General features: G+C 35.1%; 1 protein-coding gene across 2 annotated transcripts; it reads left to right on the top strand.

Annotated features, from left to right (window-relative positions):
• Positions 1-324: 324 nt before the first annotated feature.
• PANK3 (pantothenate kinase 3) lies at positions 325-24,725 on the top strand. Of its 2 annotated transcripts, XM_077137605.1 has the most exons (8): positions 325-484; positions 7,079-7,431; positions 7,925-7,984; positions 9,791-10,044; positions 12,489-12,665; positions 15,335-15,458; positions 17,293-17,418; positions 18,432-24,725. In XM_077137605.1, the coding sequence occupies exons 1-8, from the start codon at positions 457-459 to the stop codon at positions 18,480-18,482; spliced, it is 1,173 nt and encodes a 390-aa protein (XP_076993720.1). In that variant the 5' UTR covers positions 325-456; the 3' UTR covers positions 18,483-24,725. The 2 variants fall into 2 exon arrangements, with proteins under 2 accessions (XP_076993720.1, XP_076993719.1); XM_077137604.1 differs by lacking the exon at positions 7,925-7,984 and having other exon boundaries at positions 328-484.

Raw genomic sequence — 24,725 nt, 5'->3', positions numbered from 1 at the left:
TTGGTAGTTCATCTGCATAGCTGTAGCCAGAGAGCGGGGCCTCACGACCCGGAGAACTACAATCCCCAGCAGCCGGGCAGGGAGCTGAGCGAGGGGGGCTCGCCTGACGTGGGCGCTGGGCCTGGGCGGGCTGCTTCTCAGTGCGGCGGCGGCGGCGGTGGCGGCGGCTCCGGGGACCTGGGCCTTTTGTTTCGAGTAGCTGCGGGGGGCCCGGGAGCGGCTAGGCCGCGGCCTTCCCCAGCTCGCTCGGACCCGGCCGCCCCTCACGGGGGTGGGAGGCCGCCCCCTGGGCCGGGCGTCGCCTCGGGCGCCGCCGCCCCGCCCCAGGCCCGCCCCGCCTGGCCTGAGGGGAGGAACCGGCCGGGCCTCACCTCATTACCCGCCACCTCTGGAGTCGCCGCCACTCACTCGCGTGCTCCGGACGAGAGAACGCCCTTCGCCCTTTAGGCCAGCGACATGAAGATCAAGGATGCCAAGAAACCCTGTAAGATGGGGCCTTGGGATGGTCGGGTTGGGAGAACACCCTGGAGCCCCGTCCGGGAGCCTTGGCGGAGCGGCCTGGCTCCAAGCGGTCGCTCCTCGCCCGCGCCTAGAACCGGCGGGGGCGGAGGGGCCATTTCAACACCAGGTTTAAGGCATCTCCTCATCTCCGCCCGGGCATGACGAACGTCTGCGGCCCCCTGTCCCTTTCCTCCGACTGCCTTCTGGAGAGCCCGGAGGTGCGAGTGAGGATTTTTGATTCGGGCTTGGCGGAATGAGAACGAGGGCGACCCGTTCCCCTTCCCAGCTCCCTCCGAAGTCAGGTTGAAAAGGGGCAGTCATGGCTGTCAGATGGCGCGGGGTGGGGGTGGCGGGCATTTCCACCGGTTTTTACCGATTTCCGGGCTTCCTGCTTGTGTCCTTGAAATCCCGGTGGGTTTCTGGGAGTTGTCACTTGTCGCTATAATTGGAGCTTTGAAACTCACGTGCATGCAGACTGCCAGTGTGTAATTCCCTTGACTTTTTTTTTATGGGATTAGTTCGTATTTATTTTAGAAAATACAGATCACCAAGAAGAAGATAAAAATCACCCTTATTCCCGCCACCCAGAGCTAACCATTGTTAATATTTTGGTGAAGACCCAGAGATTTTCCTGTGACTGTATGCATGTACTTTTATTTGAAACATTCTTCCCATGCTTTAAGAAAGTAGATGAAATTTCATTTGCCCCTTTTTATTTTTAGCTTTTTAAAAAATATTTCCTTCCTGCAAATGGCTTATTTAATCACTCAGCCATTGTGCTTTTCGTACTTGAAGTACAGTCTTTTGGAACTACTAGGAATGTGGGGATTCATGCTCATATCTTAGAGTTTTGTTAATATTTTGTGGTTTCTGCAGTGTTTTCATATACAGTGTCTTATGTGATGCTCCCACCAGTTCTAAAAAATGTTCAGCTGTAAAACGAAACACTGACACCTTCACTGTCTGCCTATCAGGGTTCTTGTAAAACTTCACAGAAGAGACAGCACAGAAAGCACTGGGAAAACTGTTAATTGTTACATAAATATGAGATAATTTGGTCTTCATTTTACAGATGAGGAAATTCAACTTAATGTGCTCCAGAGTAACTTTTCTGAGGTTATACCACCTGATGAAGTTCAGGACCCTGAATTGCCTGACTCTTAATCCAGTGTTCTTTCTTCTGCACCCATAGGGCATAATGTAAATACTTAGAGAAACATAAACCTTTCTGATCAGATAGTTTATCTGCTTATTAAGAAAAATTTGTAATGATGATTTCTTGTGATAGTTGAAGAGCTCCTCAAGGAGTCTGAAACAATTATTAAAGGCTTAAGTGACAAAGTAATATAGAAACAATTCTTCCCCAGCCCCTTGCCAATATCTGGCAAGATACTGAACTTTTATAACATATCTTCTTAGAAATTAATAGTCTGCCCTGTGGCTAGGTATCTTCTGCTGTTTAATCATTTAAAAGGAAGATTGGACATGCAGTTTTCTCCTTTTGCATACATAATCTACCTGGTAAGACAGGTAATTCATAGTAAAATCTATCTGTATAGTACTGGGGGTGTAATTGTTACTATGAGGAACTGATAGCAACTCTCCTTGGGTCAGGTAAGAAATAGAATTAGGAGCTATTAGTTTTTCAAAAGCCAAATGAACAAGTCATGAAATAGTTAAGGACATTCTCAGTCTGTAGAAGGTACTTAACCTTCGTAGATGGAATGTTTTGTTTTCTAAATATATTTTGCTTTTTTTTCCCCCAAAAGAATAAGTGTTTAGGTTATATACAATAAGTAGGCTGCTTACTCAGTGGTCACCTACTTTTAGCCAACCCCTTGGCTAGCAGTAACAAAACTAAGGATATATGGATACTTGCTTGATTTCCTAGGAAACTGGTATTTTTCTTCATGGAACTGTTAGGTGGACCTGTAGTTTGTACTTACTGTCCTTGTTTTTCCCTCATGTCTTCCTTGCAAATAAGTAAAATTTGAGCTTCATGATCTCTTTTTCTTTCACACTTTTTTTTTTTGCTCAGTGTCAAAATAATAAACATAAGTACTTTTTTTAGTATATTAGAAAATGTAAAAGTTGGTCATTAAATGATAGGAGTGGACCGTAATTAAGAATTTGCATCTTCTGTGTTTTTGCTGCCTCCTCCATACTTTTTGAGTGTGATTGTTGCTCTAACATAAGGAAACGAGTTCCAGAACTCCACTGAATTGAAAGGATTTCTAAGCAAAAGCAGGCTAACAATTTTTGGGGGGAGTTCTTTATTTAATCAAAGTGACATAAAAGTTTGAAAGTAAATAGAGGAGTTAACATTTTAAAAAGACGAATTTTTTTTTTTAAGTGAGCGTTGTCTAAAACAATAAGGAAGGAGATGGTCAACATACATATCAATAAGTATATTGGTCTGATAAGACATAGAATCTTTATCATCTACGCAGATTACCTAGATGGTTAAGAACCTTTTATAGTTTCTCACTAAGGCTAACAACTTTTTTTCACTGGAGCCACTGACAGTACTGAGTTCTCTTTCAGTTCCTACCTTCCTGATATTAAGAAGGAAATTTTCAAAATTGGGATCTGCTTGAAATAGAAGGGGCATGTCATTTTGTAGTTTACATGTTATCATTTAAGAAATTCATTGCCTGCAATCTAGCATCTCTAGTTGAGCAGACATATCTAACAGGCTGAGTATGAGATCATATGAATTTTTGCATTACTGATTTAAAAAAACTTTCTACTTTGAGAGTAATCCATTAGGAAGTTGTACAGTCTTTTCAATTTAATTACAGAACATTCCAATTTAATTTCATAGAGCACTGTTTTTCTAGTCCAATATACAAACATGTGGGTCATACAAGGATAATGGCAATGTTCTGTTTCTTAAAATGGTTAGTAAGTTCCTAGTTGTTGGTGACTGTTGTTTTGCCCATTTCTCTTAAATTTTTATCAATTCTTTTGGATACTTTTAAACCTCAATATTTAATATAATTTTTAAAACAAATGAGAGGTTTGATAGGTAGTATATGTAATGCATGTGTGTGTAAAATAACAGCATACCTTTATTTAGGAATGTGTTTTACGTTTTGTGTAACGTTTTCTTTGTGTGATAGAATAAATTTAGCCATTTCATGTGAATAGATCAGTATGCCTGAAAAGCCTTTTAAAGAATCAATGGAAGGTTTATCATTTTAATTCTAATTATACCTAAAAACTCATTTTCTTTCTCTAGGAAAGATTACTGAGTAAACATTAACACTTTCCTGCACTCTACATGCCGTGGGGGTTAGGGGAGAGGTGTTCCATCACTACGTACAAATCAAAAATATCTATTTTGGAGTTGGCTGGTGGTATATTTTTGGGATCAGAAACCCTGGTACTCATGCATAGTTTTATAAAAATATATGATTTGCTGTTGTCCAATATTTAATCTATATACTGGACAGTAACATTCCTGTGAAACTAAATTCATGATTTTGTGTATGGATTAAAAGTTCTTCATGTAAGTGTTAATTGGCGTTTTCACTTTCAAAAATGACTGTATTTGAGTATTTATAAACTTGGGAGCAGAGCTTCTAATTGAAAACAAAAATACGATGAACGATGAACTTTGAACCTGGTAGCGCTTTAGTTTTGTAGTTTACTCCTTGAGTTACGTTTTTATTTGCGCATGTGTTTTGACATCAGCATTTATTTGACCTGAGGCACAGAAAGAAAAAAATCAAACGTTAATTGAATCTTAGTTGTTTTAAATTTTGGTAAATAAAGATTTTTAGCTTCATAAATATCAAATTTGTATTACCTTGTAGAAATTTGTCTATCCCAAAATATACTTTGTGGCCATAGTGATTTCCTCCCCTCAACACAGAATCTTAAGAGTCTAGAATCAATCAGATAGAATACATTTTGGTTATCTAATATCAGAAGGATCCCTTGTTTTACCAAATGCCCTTTGAAAATTACTTAATTACATGTCTCATGAACAAATTTGGAAAATTTTGAAGGAATCATTATGGTTTCTTGAACAGAGAAAGCTGTTCCTATTGTTCTTTTTAAGTGTATTTGTCCACACTGTGCACATTTCCTCCTCTATAATTGTTAGTATTGTTACTTGCTACTTACTGATTGGGGGGGGGGGGGCAGTGAGCAGAAATTCTAGAGTTTAATAATTTCTATTCCTTTCAAGAGTGAAAAACGGCTTCCATTGCTAACCATCCAACAAAATTAAGAAAACGTGGTTGGTTTTCTCTGTATTTTAGTTGTCTTATATATAAAAACATAGTGCTCTTTGGAGTCTTGCTACTCTTAGTTTCCCAAATTAGTGTCTTAAATCATTTTACTTTAAAGTTTTCATTTTTAAGGTTGCCTTTAATGTAGATCTAGATCTGCAATTTGGGTTTCAAATATAAAAATAAATTATCTATTTCTCTAGAAGATCATGAGAATTACTCTTTTCCTATGTTCAAAATTATTTACTAAGTTTTGTAAAAATGTAAATTCTAAAATGGAAAATTAGAATCCTTTATCATTGAATCATATGTTTTTGGTCTTCTACTGGCACACTAGTATCAAATAGGTAAAATATAATTATTTAAGATATGAAATAGAAATTTTAGAGGAAATAAGTTTTCCTTGGTAGCTTTTACGTAAAAACTGTTAGATTTTTCTCCCAGGCATTTTATATCTGTGCACTAAAATGAAACAAAAAATGTGACTTAAGTATGGTATTATTTTTGAGTGTCCATAATAATGATTAAGAACCCAGAGGACAAAGTTTTTATGTTAGAATCCTGGCTCTATCACTTTTTAACAGTTTGACTTTAAGCAAATTAGTAATCTCTCTGCCTCCTTTCTTTGTCTGAAAAGTCCCATACATAATAGTACAATGCCACTTGTAGAGGTATTGGGGATTAAATGAGCCAGTACATATCCAATTCTTGGCATATTGTCTGGCAGATAGTGAGTTCTCAGTAAATGTTAGCTATAGTTCTGTGGAAAATAGAGCCAGTAGTGCTTTAAACTAATTCTAATAATTAGAATCTTTTTAATTCATAATAGTATGATCTCTCCCCTACCCCCACCCCAGCCTTGGGAGTAATGATTAAATATATGACCAATAAATGATGAAATTTTTGTAGAACTGAATGTGATGGCATGAAGAGATCTTAGAGGGAAACTAGACCAGTGATTCTCAAATGCCATCTAGCTATAGAAGGAGTCACCTATTTTTTTTTTTAAACTGATTCCGCAAATCTCACTCTTAAAGGGTATTATCCAGGACCTATGGAATAAGAGCTAGGGAATTATTTTTTAAATACTACCTAGGTAATTCTGATGTTTTACTAGTTAGGATCCCTTAGCCTTACTTAAGTAACTTTTGCAGTCTATAGTGCACACTGCCTCTACACTTTGTAATCTGCAGCTATGCCTGTAGGATTCTTCCTGCTTAGAACATCAGTAGTGCCCCCCCATTGTCTACAGGTTTTAAATGTAACTTTAGCTTAAGCTAAGGACATGCGAGGCCCTATGTGATTGATTCCTACCTGTGTTTTCAGCCTCACTTCTTTTCCTAGTTTGTTCCTGAATTATAATGACTTATGCCTCTTTGTATTCCAGTAGGCTCATTTATTTAGCATTCTTTCTACTGGTCTATACTTACTTATTTCACCCACCTTGTTCTTGTATATATTTACATTTATATTCCCCTACTAAAATGAGTTCTCCTACAAAGCAGGTATTTTGTCTTGCTCACTTCACATTCTCATTTCCTGGCATAGAAGAGATGGCTCAATAATTATTTACTGAAGGGAGGAAGCTAAGATTCAGACAGGTTAATGGTTCTTTCAAAATCATAGTCTCAGTGAGACAACACCAAATTCTAAACTTGATCATTTCAATACACCATACTGACTGTCCAAATCTTTGTCCCTGAGTAGACTTACCTTCAACACTTTTTTTTTAGAATGCGGAGGTGGGGAATCAAACCCTGGTCTCCCACATGGCAGGAAAGAAGACTACCACTGAACTACCTGTGCCCCTGTACCCTCAACACTCTTAATACCTAATTGCATTAACCAGATGCACCGAAGAAACCTTACATGCTTAACAAGCAAAGGAAAGGAAGATTTCTTTTTTAAGGAGGTTACTTTTCCCTTGGGTTACTTGAAGCAATTATAGACTAATGTTATTGGATTCTTTATACAAAGATTTTCAAGTCCTAGGTGATGACTTATTTATTGAAATAAAATTGTCGCAAATTCTTTCTCTTCCCTGGGGGCATATGATCAGTATTTAATAAATGAAAAAAACCCTGCCAGACTAGTAAATTAAAAGGCTTTGGGCCCATTCTAAATATCCTTTATATGGATTTTTAGAAAATATACAAGTAACACTTTGAAGAAAAAAGTAAATGACATAGAAGATATTCCATAAGTATTATTGACTGAATAATGATTCAGGGTAAATGAAATTTGTGTCTAATCAGTTCCTAATTTGCATTTCTAAAATCAATGTGTGCATATATAGTAAGGTTTTTCTGTTTGTTCGTTTGTTTTTTTAATACCTACAGCTTTCCCATGGTTTGGCATGGACATTGGGGGAACTCTAGTAAAGCTCGCATATTTTGAACCTATCGATATCACAGCAGAGGAAGAACAAGAAGAAGTCGAAAGTTTAAAAAGTATCCGGAAATATTTGACTTCTAATGTAGCATATGGATCCACTGGCATTCGAGATGTACACCTTGAACTGAAGGACTTAACACTTTTTGGCCGAAGAGGGAACTTGCACTTTATCAGATTTCCAACCCAGGACCTACCTACTTTTATCCAAATGGGAAGAGATAAAAACTTCTCAACTTTACACACGGTGCTATGTGCCACAGGAGGTGGTGCTTACAAGTTTGAAAAAGATTTTCGTACAGTAGGTATCTGTTAGAACCAAAAATTGATAGACATTCTGTTCAATATGCCACTATGTTTCTATCTATCTTGCTTCTTAGGTCAGTTCCCCTCCTGATACAAAGGATGACTAACCTTTGGTTTGGGGCATTTAAACACCGTTATAGAATGACTCAAAATTGCCTAGATTTGGATCATGAATTAAATAATGTTCTTTAACATAATATTTGGTAAGACCTGCTAAATCTAGGACTTTGCTACAAAGCTGTAGTAAAGGGGGATGTTTTTAATGAATTTGGCAGAATACGAAACCAGCTATAAGTGGGGTTTGAATTTTTTTTTACTATTTCCTATATTTGCATGGTGTTTTGATAATTAACTCAAGAGCTATGTAGTTAATATAGTCATCTTTCCTAGGGCCATCTCCTTCCCAAACCCCAACTGAAGCCAGTGTCATTTGGTTAGTAGATACTTGAAAGAAAATCCCTGTTACCCCTTTGTTCCTGGTTGTACAGCACCAGCCCTACCATGTTCCTGTCTCAAAAGGGGTGGTTTGGATATGGCAGGAGGATTTTGTGAGTATTAATTTGAGTTGTGTGCTATTGAGGGTTTGCCAAGCTTCTAGGCCTTTCCATTAGAATGAAGTTTCAAAAATTGATTTTTAGGTCTACTGAAGTTTGTTTTCCTTCAAAACATGCATATGGACCATTAAATTTCTTAAGTTCATAAAATTCTGTTAATAGAATATAAGTAATCACTTTGCGTGGCTCCCTTAAGTGAGCCCCCTTGTAATTTGCAGTAGTTTGAATGTTTATTTTAAAACATGTGTATTCATTTTATTTTTATTGTATATTGAACATAAATTTCACGACTTTGAGACCAGTTTCTTTTGTCATGTGATATTTCAGGTTTGCCAGTATTCTTTCCAAAAGCATGTCCTTAAAGCCAGCTTTCAAGGACACTAAAAATCCAAATACAAGTTCTACTTTTTAAAAAATATGTTTCAATATTTTCTGATGTTGAAGTTCTTTATAGTGTTTATCTTTCTTGATATTCAAGCATTGATTAAGCAAATATTGGAGCATTTACTATATGTCATCAGGTACTATGCCAGACAATGGTGAACATAGCTAGGAATAAGACACAGACTTAGCTGTCAGAGTATGGAATTCTACTCCGGACAGTAAGTGATAAGTAAAAATACAATGCATTATAAATAATGCTATTCCTATGAAAAGACTTGCTATGGGAACACAGAAGACAAGTCTTAGAGAATTAAAAAGCTTCCCAGAGGAAGTGCTATTTAAACTGAGATCTTTTATAACAGATGTTTTCTAATACTTTCCTAAATGGAAATGAATTTGGTAATTTCAAACTAGTACACAAATTATCAAGGCAGGGAGTTAAGGTATTTGTCAGTAGGTACATTCTCCAATATGATCATACCAGAGAACATAATGAAAGGAGTTAAATGCTTGCAACCATGCATAGATTTATTATGAATACTGTAGGTACAAATGCTAGATTAATACTTGCTTTTTATTAGAGAATCACGTGCCATGAAGTAGCAATGTTATTGGCTGACATGACTTTCCAAATGCTGAAGCAAAGCTTGGTGACACTCCAAGCAATTAAAACCATAGGGTGGTGCGATGGTGGCACAGTGGCAGAATTCTCACCTGCCATGCTGGAGACCTGGATTCAATTCCCGGTGCCTGCCCATGCAAAAAAAAAAAGAAAATCATGATTTAAAAAAGCATGCTATTTCAGGCAGGCAACCGTGGCTCAGTGGCAGAGTTCTCGCCTGCCATGCTGGAGACCTGGGTTTGTTTTCCGGTGCCTGCTCATGTTAAAAAAAAAAAGCATAATTCCTCAATTTATTTGGTAGCTGCATACCTAATAAATTTAGTATGTATTCAGAATCATGTTATAGAATACTTTGTGTTTAGATAGGTGTTAGGTAGATAAAATAACTATATAGGCTCATAATTACAAACAAATTTTTTGACTATGTAAATGTTACATCGAACCTTCAAATATGCAGGGATGGTGTAATTCTTTATTTTGGAGAACTGCCTCACCCTCGCAGAATGTCTAGCTTCCTTAGCCCTTGCCCACTAAATGCCATTTGGTTCTCCTTTCCTCCCTATCTTAGTGAAAACTAAGGTGCCCCAACAAATTTGCAAAATGCCCCTACATATGATACCATCCCACACTGAAAATCACTGACGTCCCTTAGAGATTTTGACACAGCTGATGAAAATGTGGATCATAGATGATTTGAAGCTTTATAAAGTACATGAAGACTATATAGTACAGCTGAGTCAAATATTTTGAATGCCCTCCTTTTATCACACAACTTTTTTTTTAATTTTCAACAGATTGGAAACCTCCACCTGCACAAACTGGATGAACTTGATTGCCTTGTAAAGGGCCTGCTGTATATAGATTCTGTCAGTTTCAATGGACAAGCAGAGTGCTATTATTTTGCTAATGCCTCAGAACCTGAGCGATGCCAAAAGATGCCTTTTAACCTGGATGATCCCTATCCACTTCTGGTAGTGAACATAGGCTCAGGAGTCAGTATTTTAGCAGTTCATTCCAAAGATGACTATAAACGAGTGACTGGGACAAGGTATAGTAAACTTTTTAATCTTATTGCAGCATTCAGATTATATATACACAGATGTGAAAAAATATTATTGTTGGGCTTACCAGGAAAATATCATGTATTTGTGCAACTGTGAAAAAAAAATGTATATAAATTGAATGTTATGAATAATCTTTCTGTAAAGAATGTGTAAAGACTCAGTTATTAACTATAATCATTAAATACTTATTGTTCAGCCTCATAAATTAGCATCAAAATTTCTATGGTGATTAGAGTGAATATTTTTATTAAGGTAGAATATAAAAATTGCCATTTTGACAATTTTTTATTTGTATAATTTACTGTTATTAATTACATTTAAAATATTGTGCTGTTAAAAATAAATTAAGAGGGCGGACCATGATGCCTCAGCAGGCAGAGTTCTCTACTGCCATACTAAAGACCCAGGTTCGATTCCTGGTGCCTGACCATACAAAAAAATATATATATATTGTGCTATCACCACTATTCATTACCAAAACCTTTTCATCTCCCAAAACAGGAAGTCTGTTAATAGTTATTCAGCAATAACTACTTACTTATCCCCAGTCCCAAGTAACCTCTTATCTACTTTCTGTCTATGAATTTGCTTGTTTTGGGTATTTCATAAAAGTGGAATCATATAGTAGTTGTCCTTTTGTGTCTAAGCTTAATTCCCTTAGCATAATGTTTTCAAGGTTCATCCACATTGTGGCATGAATCAGAACTTACTCCTTTTTATGGTGGAATATTCCCTTGTATCTGTATATCACATTTTGTCAATCCATTCGTCTATTGATGGACACCTATGTTGTTTCTAACTTTTGGCTATTGTGAAGAATGCTGCTGTGAACATTGGTGTACCAGTATCTGTTTGGGCCCCTGCTTTCAATACATTGGTGTGTACCTAGAAGTGGGATTGCTGGGTCATTATGGTAATTCTAATTTAACTTTTTGAGAAATCGTTCAACTGTTTTCCACAGTGGCAGCACTGTTGGAAGCTCGTTACAGGATAACATTAATCTTCCAAATAACCCATAAAATTTTCTATAATAGCTGAAATATGAGTGTGAAATGAGATTTAACATTTATAACTTTTAAGGAGAGGTGGAAGCTATTGCTTTTTTTAATTAAAGAGCAAATATTTTGGAATACTTTGTGGGAAAGCTCATTTCAGTATTAAAGTACTGTTCCTGTTTAAATTATACTCAAATTTAATCAGTATTTTATTTTGGTATGGGTTATAATGTAATTTTCTATTCCAAAAATTTAGAAAAGCAAATATTACCCATTTTGGTTATTTCTAATAAACAGAAAGTCAATCTGTCAATTCAGACCATATTCAGGGATAGAAGCTATTAGAAATTTCAGACCATATTCAGGGATAGAAGCTATTAGAAATTAAGGTGAGACTAGGGAACAGAACTTTTTATTTAAGTATTATAGAGACGATTTCACTTTGTAAATAAATCCAAAAGAAGAATAGAACCAGGTAAATTTCTATCATATACATGATGAACAACCTGACATAAATTTTCTCATTTATTTCTAAGTCATGTTAAATGTATCACACTAAATTGATTTCAGCCCTGTGAGGCCAGGTAAATAAGCATTTCACAAAATAATTTGCCTGGTATGGTAGTTAGATTCAGGTGTCAACTTGGCTAGGTGAAGGTGCCTAGTTCTATTGCTGTGGACATGAGCCAATGGCATGTGAACCTTATCTGTTGCTGATTACATCTGCAGTCAGCGAGGAGGTGTGCCTGCTGCAATGAATGATAGTTAATGTAATTGGCTGGTGCTTAAATGAGAGAGCTCAAGCCCAAGCAGAGCTGCTTGTAGCACAGCCCAAGCAGCTCAGCATCCCTCATCTCAGCACTTGCAGCTCTGCCCAGGCCTTAAATGCAGAAAGGAATCACCCTGGGGAAAGTTATTGGAACCCAGAGGCCTGGAGAGAAGGCCAGCAGAGATCGCCTTCTGCTTTCCCACTTAAGAAAGAACCTCACTTGAAAGTTACCTGCCTTTCCTCTGAAGAATGATAGTTAACTAAATAAATCCCCTTTTATGGAAAGCCAGTCCATCTCTGGTGTGTTGAATTCCGGCAGCTAGCAAACTAGAACACCAAATTTAGAATTACCAGTTTTTTCCTTTTAATTTATATGGTTCTGAAAAATTGATAAATTTTTCACACATACAGATACATGTTTAGCAACTGCAGAGTCCTGTCCTCACTACTGCTTCCACCAAGTAATTTCATCTTTGAGTTTTTCTTTAATCTGAGTTTTGGGTTATGATGCATTTTTCTTAACTGTTACTATTTTGTTACTATTTCAGCACTTAATACTATCCTCTTTTTGTGTTTATTGAATAAGTGAACATTTAACTCTTTTACTTTGGAGAAAGAATATAGTATGTAAATGTAACTTACCAGGTTTCTTTCTTTTCTTTAGCCTTGGTGGGGGCACCTTCCTGGGTTTGTGCTGCCTACTGACTGGCTGTGAAAGTTTTGAAGAGGCTCTTGAAATGGCATCCAAAGGTGACAGCACCCATGCTGACAAGCTGGTCCGTGATATTTACGGAGGAGATTATGAAAGATTTGGTCTGCCAGGTTGGGCTGTAGCATCTAGGTACATTTAATATTCATGTTGTAATACAGCAAAACATATGTGTTTAGAAAGCGGTATTATCAGGCAGTTATAAGAGAACTTCCTCTTTCTCCTCAGTTTAGGTTCCAAGTTTTGAACATTCACATAGTTTCAGAAATCAAGTATATGTTAAGAACTCTATCCTGAGGGTATCCTATAGGAAACCACTTTTATCATTCTTCTTCATTGTCCTTCCAGCCTGTCTCTTTGCAAATACAAATACATATTCTTATACTCCCCCCTTTTTCCTCATATAAAAGGTAGCATACTTTATATACCATTATGTAGTATATTATATGTATTCCTAGCATCACCTATATATCCTAGAAATGTTTCCATATATATAAATAAGTCTCTCTCTCTCTTAGCTTCATGGTATTCCCTTCTCAGTCTTTTCTCTCACTGTAGTTTATAACTGGTTGTTGTTTGTGGATTCCAAGTTCTTTGTCAAGGCATCCATTAAGTAGTGCACCCTGCCTGACTTCACAGCAACATTTCTTTTCCTTACATGGACCCTCTATTCTGATCATTCAGAGTACTTGTGATTTCACAGTTTTTCCATTTTCTTATTTGTATATGCTTTTAACCTTTAGTTGTCTATACCTACAATTTTTCTTTCTTTAGCTAATTTTTTCTTGTTCTTTTATTTTGGGCGGGGGGGGATCCCCTTTTAAACTTTCTCTTTTTCACAGTGACAATAAGTTTTTCTTTTCTTTGTGTTCCTGAGGTAGCCTGTGCTTTTTTTTTCTTCTGTTATGGTTAGCATTTCTTTCACCATCTCTTCCTCTAGGTCTGTGCTGTCCAAGACAGTAGTCTCTTGTCACATGTTGAAATGGTGCTATTTGAATATAATGACTTAAATAAGGTCTATTAAAATTAATTTCACCTGTTTTACCTTTTTTAATATGGCGAATAGGAAAAATAAGCATTTCATCTTCTTGAGCTTCCCTTGTATGTGACATGTTGCCTGCCTCTTGTGGCTTTCAGAATTCTTTTTGTCTTTAGTTATAACATTATACATCTTGAATGTGTATATTCATATCTTTCATTAAATTTGGAAAGTTGTCATCCATTATTTCTTTGAGTATTCTCTCTGCTCCTTTCTTCTCCTTTTGGGACTCCCATAATGCATTTATTGGTATGTTCTGTGGCATCCCACAGGTTTCTCAGGCTTTGTTCCCTTTTCCTTATTCTTACCTCTTTCTGTTCCTCTGACTGTATGATTTCATTTGTCCTATCTTCAAGTTCACTGATTCTTTCTTCTGCCAGTTCCAATCTGCTGTTTGAACCCCTCCAGGCAATGTTTTACTTCTATTCTGTAATCTTGAGCTGTTTGGTTCCTTTTTTCTTAAGTTTTTGTCTAGAATATCCTAGGTTTGATCTTCCTTATTGACAGCTTCTGATGCTTTCATATTCCCCTTTGCGTGTCACTGTTTCTTTGTATGTTTGCATGTCACTTGTTTCTTCATATGTTTGCATGTCACTTCTTGTTTCTTTGTATATTTTGTAATCTTTTATTAGTGCAGGAATTTACACTTTAAGGCTTTCTTTTCCTTAAGCTCGCATCCAGCTAGTGTTATGACACAGCTTTTTTTGAATGCTGTCAGCTAACAAAGAGAAATCACCTTTCCCAGTCTTTACAGATTGACCTGTGTAAATGCTTTCCTTTGGGGCTTATCCATATACTGAGTGTAGAGTATAGCCCAGGACAAAGCTTAGGGGCCTCCCTCATCCTTTCTGCACATGCCTCTTGTTTTCTAGCCTGGCCCTAAGAATTCCACCATTTACATGGGAATGAACACCCCCTCATCCCTAGGAAAGTTTGCCTTACCTGAGGCAGCACAACTTGACTGTTACTCCACAGCCTTCTGTAGGAGAGCTTGGGGAGCTGCCATCTACACTGAATGAAGTTCTAGGACAGCAAGTCCCTCAGTCCACTACTAGACAGATTGGGCCGGACATATGTGCTCCCAGTGTATTCATGAAAGTTGCTCTGCTCCCTCCAGATCTGAGACCAGGGATCCACACTAAGAATGCAGACAAACTGTGCCCCAGTCTTGGTGAGGGGATGGGGTGGGGCGGGACCTACAACTTTTTTTTTTAGCAGTTTTTTTGAGATATATTCACATACCATGCAAACCATTCAAGGTGTGCAGCATTGGTTTTTAGCATAATCACAGAGTTGTGCATTCATCACCACAATCAATTTTAGAATATTTTGATTACTCGAAAAGAAAAACTTCATGCCCCTCATGGATTCTCCCATTTTTAAGTAGCCTTTTTCTTGATTCAGCACTCACCCTGTTACTGCCATCCTTTGACTGTTTTCTAGAGTTGTTAGAAAGATATTTCTGCCAGTTCTTGTTGGTGGTTCAAAGCTTCTGGAGGAGGCAGAGCACTGAAGCATCTCATTCCTCCACCTTGATAAGGACAGAGCCTTGAGATTAAATATTAACCCTAATTCTTTAAAATATATTCTTTATTCCTTGTGTAGATTAGTTTCTTTTAATTTTACCCTACATGCTTTTATTACTCTCTTGGTCCTAATTTAATAAAAATTTACAAGATTGTAGTTACATCTGCTAATGTATGAAATGTTACTTATTAACAGCAGGTTTGACTTATATTGTTTATTCTCCATTTCTCTGCAGTTTTGGTAATATGATTTATAAGGAGAAGCGAGAATCTGTTAGTAAAGAAGATCTGGCAAGAGCTACTTTAGTTACTATTACCAATAACATTGGTTCTATAGCAAGGATGTGTGCTGTTAATGAGGTAAAAAAAAAGTTATTTTTATGAAAAGTATGAATTAGAGTTTTAAGTACATCCAATAAGCCTTCTTCATTTTCCTTAAGGAGCTCTTTAGGACTGAAATGTCCTGTTAAATCACAAGACCCATTAAGTATATATGTTATGTACCCACTTATTACATTGTCTTTAAAGACAGCGTCAGATTAATTAAAATTGGAAATTAAAAACAAAGATATTTACATATTGTATTTATCCAGAAACTTTTTCAGAAATATACAGCCTTAAATCTCTTGAGGATGTAAGAGAACATTCTTTCTAAGCCTAAAACATTTTGAAGTAACTATTTATTGAAGACTTTTTGCTGTTAATGTTGTATTTGACTGGTGGAATACTTGGTTTTCTTACTGCCCTCGGCTTCTTTACAGTGCTGCCTTGTTGCATATGGATCAAGCAGCATTGTACAGGGCTATGAAGGCATTGAGATACTTTCTTCACATGAAGTTTGAATTAATGTATATATATGTGTATATATATGTATTTTTTTAAGTGTAAAAAGCATATATATTGCTAGATTCACCACATCACTGGTTTTTTTGTTTGTTTGTTTTAATTTAGAAGAGAATATACAGTTCTACCTTCATGTAAAAGATATACTGGCCCATTATAAATTTAATTTTTGTAAATATCAAACACTTAAATGACTTGGAAAGTTTGCATTTTAATGTTCTAGGCACTTGGGATTACCAAAGGAAATCCCAAAGATCCCAAAGATCTCTGACTTTGTGGAGCTTATGTTCATTCTCGTGACATAATAAGTATTGTTTAGTATGTAATTAGGTGATAAATGCTGTTTTGAAAAGAAAGAAAATCAATAAAGAGAATTTGGGAGTAGGGTAGGGAGTGGCAGAAGACAAATAAGGAGTACATAATGTGGTTAAGGTAAGTTTTATTGAGAATGTGTCCTCATTAATACTCTGAATTATTCTGTATTTAAATCCAAAATTTTTTCATAAGTTTGTAAATAACAGTGATTTAAGTTGGTTGAAGGAGCCACTAGCTGGTCTTTTAAGCTTAGTATGAGGAGTATTTCATTTTCAGAGTTGCTAGTAATCCAGAGTCTTTGTTCTTAGCTCTATAGGTCTAGATGCCCCCTGCTCAAATGCCTTAACAGTAATTAAGGCCTTGTTTCACACTCTCCAAACATGTGTAAAGATTTGTACTTAAAGTTAGCATATTATTGTGAAGGTAGGAATAAGTTTTCCAGAGATTCGAACACTAATTCCCCCATCTAAGGATTTCCTAATCATAGAGACATCTATGAAACCAAATTAGTGTTTGGCATCTTAGCAGAGAGAGTGGCTTTATGTGTCAGGCTGTATTAAAGAGAATGTGTGGAAGCCTAGGAGTCGGATATAAACACCAGCCTATACAGAACTCCTACCCAAGTCACTGTCACTCTCCAGTATACTCTATATATATTCCACAATTACATTGTCATTATTGAACATGGCATTGAACATACTGACCAAGTTTATAGCCGACTTTTTCCTAAATGCATTTTAAAATACTTTTCCTTGGTTTGACTCCTTTAATCTTATCAACGATGTGTCTCAAAAATGCTTTGCTAAATTGACTATTGACCATTTTAAAAAAACAAATCTCTCATCTATAATCATTTGCCTAGGTTCTTTCCAGAACTATTTTTTTTAAATGTTCAGCATTGTTCATTTAGGTGCTGGGAATGTAGTAGGCACTAATAAAGGTAGTTAGCATTTTTAAGCAAGGATTGTTGTAAACCATATTGTATTGTAAATCTTAGTAATTCTTTTTATAAGCCATTTTATTTCTTTTCTTTTAGAAAATAAACAGAGTTGTCTTTGTTGGAAATTTTCTACGTGTCAATACTCTCTCAATGAAACTTTTGGCATATGCACTGGATTACTGGTCAAAAGGTCAACTGAAAGCATTGTTTCTAGAACATGAGGTATGATGAGAAAATAACAGTGCTTTTTATGTGCGAATTTGATTTGTTGATTCTTACCTGTATTTATAAGTAAATTATAAAACTATAAATTGTTTAAATAGTATATTGATTTCATTTTAGTTTGAGTTGTGGGGTAAGAGTGGGTTCTGTAGGCTCTCAGTTAAGATGGGAATTTCATAACTGTTTACTTCTGACCTAACCCACAAGTGAGGTCTGAGAATCCCAGATATGGGGCTGCTTGTGCACTTAGTGGATGCTTTGTTTTGTTTTGCCTTGCTTCTTTCTCTCCCTCCCCCCCCACCTTGAGGTTACAAAAGTAAAACAAATGTGAACAATACAAAAACACATAATTTAGCAATGGAACTTCTGAATCCTCCCACTATGACCACACTCCATCTCCAGAAGTACCCTGTTAGCATTTTGGAATTTATTCTTCAGGATTTTTTTTTTCTATTAATTTACTACATCGGTTAACTCCTTTCTGATAAATATCCCTTCAAATAATGTTTTAGAATGAATAAACTTTTGGATGTCAGTCATTTAGTTTATAGTCAAAGTCAAATGGGTATTTATCAAGAATCGATAATACAGGTTCAAAGTATTTGTTCTACTCCTCTAACTTCCGTGTCTCATCACTGCTCATTGTACAGATCAGAAGGTTATGCTTTTATACAGTTCCACGTGGCATGCCATAAAAATATCAGGCAGAGCCAAAGGAAGTTTGTTTATTGAGTGAGTAAAGGGAAGGGGAGAGCAGAAATTCCATAATAGCCCTGGAACCTTTTGTGTCTAAAAGCCTCATTTCAAATACTTGTTTTAAAGGTGTGTATAATTGAAAGGACGAATTAAAGAAAAATTTTTTAATTCAAATAGCTAATACATACATTGGTAGATTTCTTGATAAGTGTCCTTGAATAAATAGATAATATATCAATGTATGTTCCTGATAGTAGTTAATCTTGCATGCTAATTAAAAGCCATATTACATTAACAACTGTTTAATAATTATACAGGGATACTTTGGAGCAGTGGGTGCACTTCTTGGACTGCCAAATTTCAGCTAAAGTATCAGATTTCTCTCTGCTATAAATGTCATCCAAGAGGACCCGAGAACCACAGGCATTATTACTGCATTGTTTGTCACTGGAAACCAAAGGATAAGAGAGTAACACTGTTATTCCTTTTGATTTTTAAATGTCAAAATGGTAAGCTGCTGAATGTTGCCATATTAAAAGAGAGCACCCAGTAACAAGTTAAGTATTTCTAATTGAAATGTTTTCCCTTCTGTATATCACCAGTGTTAAATCTTTAAATGCAATGCAGCCTTTGATTAGTGACCTTCTCAGAAATATTTTCTGTTTATTTTATGTAGCCTATATTGCAGTACTGTATTCTCAAGCACAGCTGTTAAAATCTTAGAAATTTTTATCTACATCAAAATAATTGATTCCGAATATTTGTTACAAGTCTGTTTTATGTGTGTTTTTGGGTACTAGTAAGAGAACAGTCACATACTCTGAATCAAAAATTATTGAAATAGCAATCAAAGGTGATCATATTTGTCTGATTTTAGACATGTTAAGATCAGCTGTTTATTACTGTAGTTTTTCTAACATCCTCCCCTTTAAAAAGCTTGTTTATGTGGTCTTCCCCAAGAAGTATAACCTTTCTCAAATGCCATCATTAAATTGAAATATTTTAAAAACTTTAGCCTGAATTTTAAAGCGAATCCTAGAAAATACGCATATTTGGTGATACTGTACTTTCTGTCTTTTATGAGTTAATACATTTTAAAATTCCTATTATTTAGAAATTGGAGGGTTAATTAGTTACTCAAAGTATGTTTAGTGAGGTCCTAGAACTATTCTACTAGAATATGACTTCAGTGGATTGGTAGAGTTCCATGCACTTTTGTTTATCTCAAGACTGAATTTAATCATTCCTTTTTATTAAGCCTGAGTTATCAAAGCTAAAGACTTTATTCTATTATGAAAAACAACAAGAAAATCACATTAATTCTGAAAAGGATGTTACAGAAATCTGAAAGATGAGTTGTTTAGAAACTTTGCAGGAATCAGAGGCAGTATTGCAGAATTATAAAAGGATCAGTGTTTATACATTCTGGCCATAAAACATTACAGTTAAATTCTTTTTCCCTGGAATTTGTTTTGCCTTTTGAAGTCATTATTTCTTGTGTTGTAAAATTCTTCTAATTTTTGCTTTGGTGGTAACATTTTGGAGGTTTAGTAATGTGAAGTAATTATTCACATCTGTTATTCATGATTTAGAAAGTGGAAACACTTGGGAAAAAACTCATCTCTGTAAATTATCAGTAAATCTGGATATACTTTGAAGAGCTTAAAAATTGTTTACATGAAGAAAGAAGTACTACTGTCTGTTTTAACAGTTTTACCCATGTATGCTCAATAGAGAGCAATTTTCATAGACACTGAAGTGCTTGATGAAGACATTTCTCCATGTACTTTCCAAATATTGTGGTCAAATACCTAATCAGTTTCCTTAATCTAAAGATATGAACATGGATAATGGCTGTGAGGGGGGAAAGTATGTTAAGCTAATTTTTTAGAATTTGGGGAACTTATTTGTCATTCATTAGACGTTTTAAAATCCTCCAGTAACTTCACTTTCTTTCATATTTCCGTTGTGATGACTAGGTATTTCAAAATGCCACTGATACTGTTTATTCTGATTTGGGCCTCTGTACAATTATGAATCTTATTTTTGAATACTAATTCAAGCTGTATACCTGTGGCAAACTCTTTCATTTTTACCAGCCATAGGTTTGAGCAGTCTTAGAAAGAATGGAATAGAATGGTCAAAGTCTATGATGGAGGCTGCCAAGATTGTACTTCTTGATTATTATCTCAAGAAATTTCCTCTCTAAGCATTCTATGGTAAATAGATTTGGTTCTAATCCCAGTCCACCTAAAGCCTCACACTCTGTTCTTGAATAGTACTAGAATGCAAGCCACCTGTAATTTTAAATTGTTTTACTAGGTACATTAAAAAAGCAGAAGAAAACAGGTGAATTTCACTGTAATTATATTGTATTTAACCCATTCTATTCAGTGCAGTCATTTCAACATGTAATCAATATAAAAAAATTAAGATAGTATTTTATATTCTTTTTTGTGTGTACTTAGTTTTTGAAAACAGCTAAGTGTACTAATACTTATAGCATGTTTCAGTTTAGATATAACCACATTTCAAGCTGAGTAAAATGAAATGCCTGTTTTAAGTAAAAAATTAGACAGCTTAGTATTAGAGAGCAGAGTTCTAGAACCAGCTCTTAAAAATGAACATTATTGTGTGTCTAGGAAAACATTCTGAATATGCACTTCTTTAAAAATGTTTGAGAAAGAAAACACAGGACCCTTAAGTTTTCCATGCAGACAGTGGAATAAGAAATCACTTATTTGGGCTAGTTTATTCTATTTTACACAGACCATCTTTATGACCAGGCAAAAAAATACCTTATATTGCATCCTGCTGTCTCATCATAATGTTCATCATTCTTTCAGTGATACTGGTAAATAAAGCTGACCAAGACACATATCTCTGGCAATCCCAGGAATCTCCAAAATGCGTATTTCCTTCACTGAACCAAATTTAATAATGCCAGTGACTTAATACCCCCCCCCAACAGAACTTAATCTTATTGACCATTCATTAACTAACTTTAGAAGATTAAAGAGAGATGTATTTTAATTCTTTGTTGACTTTTGTATGAACAAAAGAATCTTTTTCTCCTTTTTATAATTTTTGGACTTAATTTTGATTCTTACAACCTCCATAAAATTCAAGGAAACCTGACACTTAACTTTCAGGTGTGCTAAGGAACATGGGATTTAGCATTACCCCACCACATTGTCCTTCTGCCCTACCCCTGAAAAAAGGTGGCCTTTTTGCTAGAGACTTTTAGAACTAACAGCTTTTAGTTCTGTACCCAGACAGTTTGACTCTATTTCACTACTTTCCCAAAAGCAAAATATGATCAGGCTTGCCTGCCTTGTCAGTTGGTCATTCCATTTTATTCAACTCCTCAAATTTAAATAGCTGAGAAATAGGTTGACTGAGTTTAGGCAAAGTCAATGCAGTTGCCACTAATATACATTATGATTGAAAGTCTCAGAGCTTCAGATTATTTGCCAAATATTCGATTCTAAAAACTTTCTGAGTGCAAATGTGATTGCTGATTTCTGAGTGCCACTTACTGAAATGCTTGGTCCATTTCTGCAAGCAGAATGAGGGAGCTGAATGTGAAGAAGTTTCCTCTTTGTCCAGTGGTACTCTTTGCCTTTAAAGAGCAGTCCATCACATCTTGTCTTTATTCTAAGATTGCATTCTTTGGTGGAAGACCTAAGTAGGCAGTAGTTCCTGAATGTCCTTTATAACCACTCTGCTCATTGTAGGCAGAAATATTTTCATATTTTGCTTAGTGTATTTTTTTTCTGCTGAGCACTTTTTTTTTGTAGCCCATTGCATTTGAGAAATGTAGTTTAGAAATTTTATCCTCTAAAAGCCATGTAAGAATTGATAAAGGATAATGACCAGAAAAAGGAGTATGTTATTTTGCATTTGACTTACTGTTTTACAGTGCATGTAAACACAAGATACTAGAAATATATTGCCTTTCTATATTAATAATCTCATCTTAATACTTAAGTTTTGCAATGAATTGTCGATTATGTCCTATTTCCCAATAAGTATACATATCAGAGTGCTTAAGAAGGAATTCAGTCAACTTCATTTCTCTAAGTAGCTCTGGTACCCAATGCCCTATATATCAGATATTCCCAGAAAATAATGTGCTTTATCTATATGATATCTGATTTAAATATTTTGGATAGTAGTTTGTCTTATATTTTCATTCAAACTTAGTAATAATCAGCAAAGACCCCAAAAGCCTGGGTACTTTTTATTGAGGTGAAATTCACATGAAGAGTAATTTTGTTCTTTTAATGTATTTTAGTAAGCCCATTATGAATAATGGTGGCATGAAAAGTGAATTATGGGTTTTCTGCCATATCTCAACTTTGAGTAGTTGTCTCTTCCACACGGTTCAAATGTTTTCTTAAAAGCAGTACCTATTGTTTGCAGTCTGTCTTCTGTATTCAGTAGACAAGATATCATAATTCTGATATTGTAATAGAAATAACACCATCACTGTTATAACCTCGCTGAATATTTTCTTTATTTATAAAATGAAGGAATTGAGCTTGAAATTCTAAGGTCCCTTTCTAGCTCTAAAATGTTTTGTTGTAATAGAAAATCACTTAAGTATCGTCAGGATCTCTTAAACAGTTGTTTCATTCATGGCAGCATTTAGGATAACAAATAATTTGTTCAGATATTTAGGGTCATGTTTTAGAGTTAATTTTAGTGCTTATGTAATATTTTTAAGATTTTTATTTGTGTATGTTAATAGATATTAGATTTTTGAATCCTCTGTTTAACCTCAAAATTATATAAGCATTATAACAACTTCTATTGTATATAAAGAAAACTTCCCACTAAATTCATAGGTGTTTGAATATTATATATATATAATATTATATATATATATATTTGGAATTTTTTAGGAGCCCATTTCCTCAAGCTATTTCTTATTTCAGATCATTAGAGTGAGAATAGATATGGAATGAATCCATCCTAGAAATACTGATTGCTGTCTCAGACATGTAATTCATACCAGAATTTATAAAACCTGAGTTTAATTACCTTCAAAATCAGTTGAAAATACAGGCATCTCCACATTAAATATGTTGAAGACTTAAATACTTTCATTCTTAGGATTGTCTGGGAGTAATCGAATGGACTTGTGTCTGGCATTACTTACCTTATTATTTCAGTATACCTTGGAGTGCGCCGATACTGGGACTTTGCATAATATAGTGCTCAATGATTGCAGGGAAGAGATTTGTTTTTTGTTTTTTTTTTTTAAAGAAAATTCTAACATTATTTATATTTTGGCCCCTTCAGTGACCAGAGGGCTTTTTTTTGGTTTGTTTTTTCCTTTAGGTTATATTTCAGTCTTTCTTTTGCTGCACTTATTTTTTTATTTAAAAGAACTAATGTATTTTTTCAGGGCAGGCCACTGTGGCTCAGCAGGCAGAGTTCTCACCTGCCATGCCGGTTACCCGGGTTCAATTCCTGGTGCCTGCCCATGCAAAAAAAAAAAAAGAAAGAAAGAAAGAAGAAAAGAGCTAATGTATTTTTCAAAGGAGTGAATGAAGTTAAAAATCAAGAGTTTAAACATGCAACTAAAATTCAAATCTGGGATATTACTCTTTTTTGCTATTTCTAAATATGTTTCCTATATTATAGTCCTTAAAGTACTAATAGTTTTCAAAGGAAACTTTTCAGTTTTTACATAATTTGCATAGTGTACCTAATAATGCAAATAGCTTGAGATTACTTTAGCTTTATATAATATCTACAGTTTCATCTGGATGTTATACTTGACATAGTAGTTGTTGCAGGTATTAAGCAATTTTGAAATTTGCTAGTTTTTCCTGAGTAGCCTTTTTTAGTTTATAGCATTTAGAATTAAAAGATAACTTTATAGACCTAAAATCAGCATCCTAGATTCTTCACAAATATAATTGATGGAATTAGGACATAAGTGATATTAAGATAGTTTTATCATTTTTTTAAATATATTATGTGCTTTTTGTTTGAACTACAGCAGAAACTTTGACTTTTTAACTAAAGTTGATTGGCAGATGTCCTAATTAATTCTGCCCAATTATTGACCAAATCATACCTAGAAGATGTTTATATATTCCAGTCTATCACTATGATTTTGGTGTTAATTTTACTTATACAAGCCATTTCAGTTTAAGCTGCCTTATTCTGTATTGCATTCTTCTTGTTAAGTCTAAGCTTTGTTATGTCTGAATTCTTTCAACACTGAACCTGTGATGTAAAAATGTATGATGTGCTACAAAAATGATTCGTCATGAACTTTAAGTTATAGTCTAATGTAAACTATAAAACATTTCTTGTAAATTGCCTAATTTATTTTTTCATTTTTGTACAGTTTCTTATGTAAATTTTTTAAATATTTGTGACCTGTTCTATAAACATTCCTGTACATTTCCTTAATGTTTGTTCGCATGAAATAAATTTGAATTTTATTTGCTTATATGTATAATACAGCCATTAAGCCAACTTCAGTAATCTACCTTTTCTGTAATTCAGTTTTTTCTAGTTCATATTCTGAATGAATGTTAAAATCATGCTTTTTGTTTCCTACTTTCCAAATAAATTCTCTAAATTGTTTA

The sequence above is a fragment of the Tamandua tetradactyla genome, chromosome 20 (genome assembly GCF_023851605.1).
Source record: "Tamandua tetradactyla isolate mTamTet1 chromosome 20, mTamTet1.pri, whole genome shotgun sequence".
In the NCBI taxonomy this organism is placed as follows: Eukaryota; Metazoa; Chordata; class Mammalia; order Pilosa; family Myrmecophagidae; genus Tamandua; species Tamandua tetradactyla.
The sequence above is the reverse complement of the archived record's forward strand: the minus strand, read 5'-3'. Positions and strand labels throughout refer to the sequence as shown.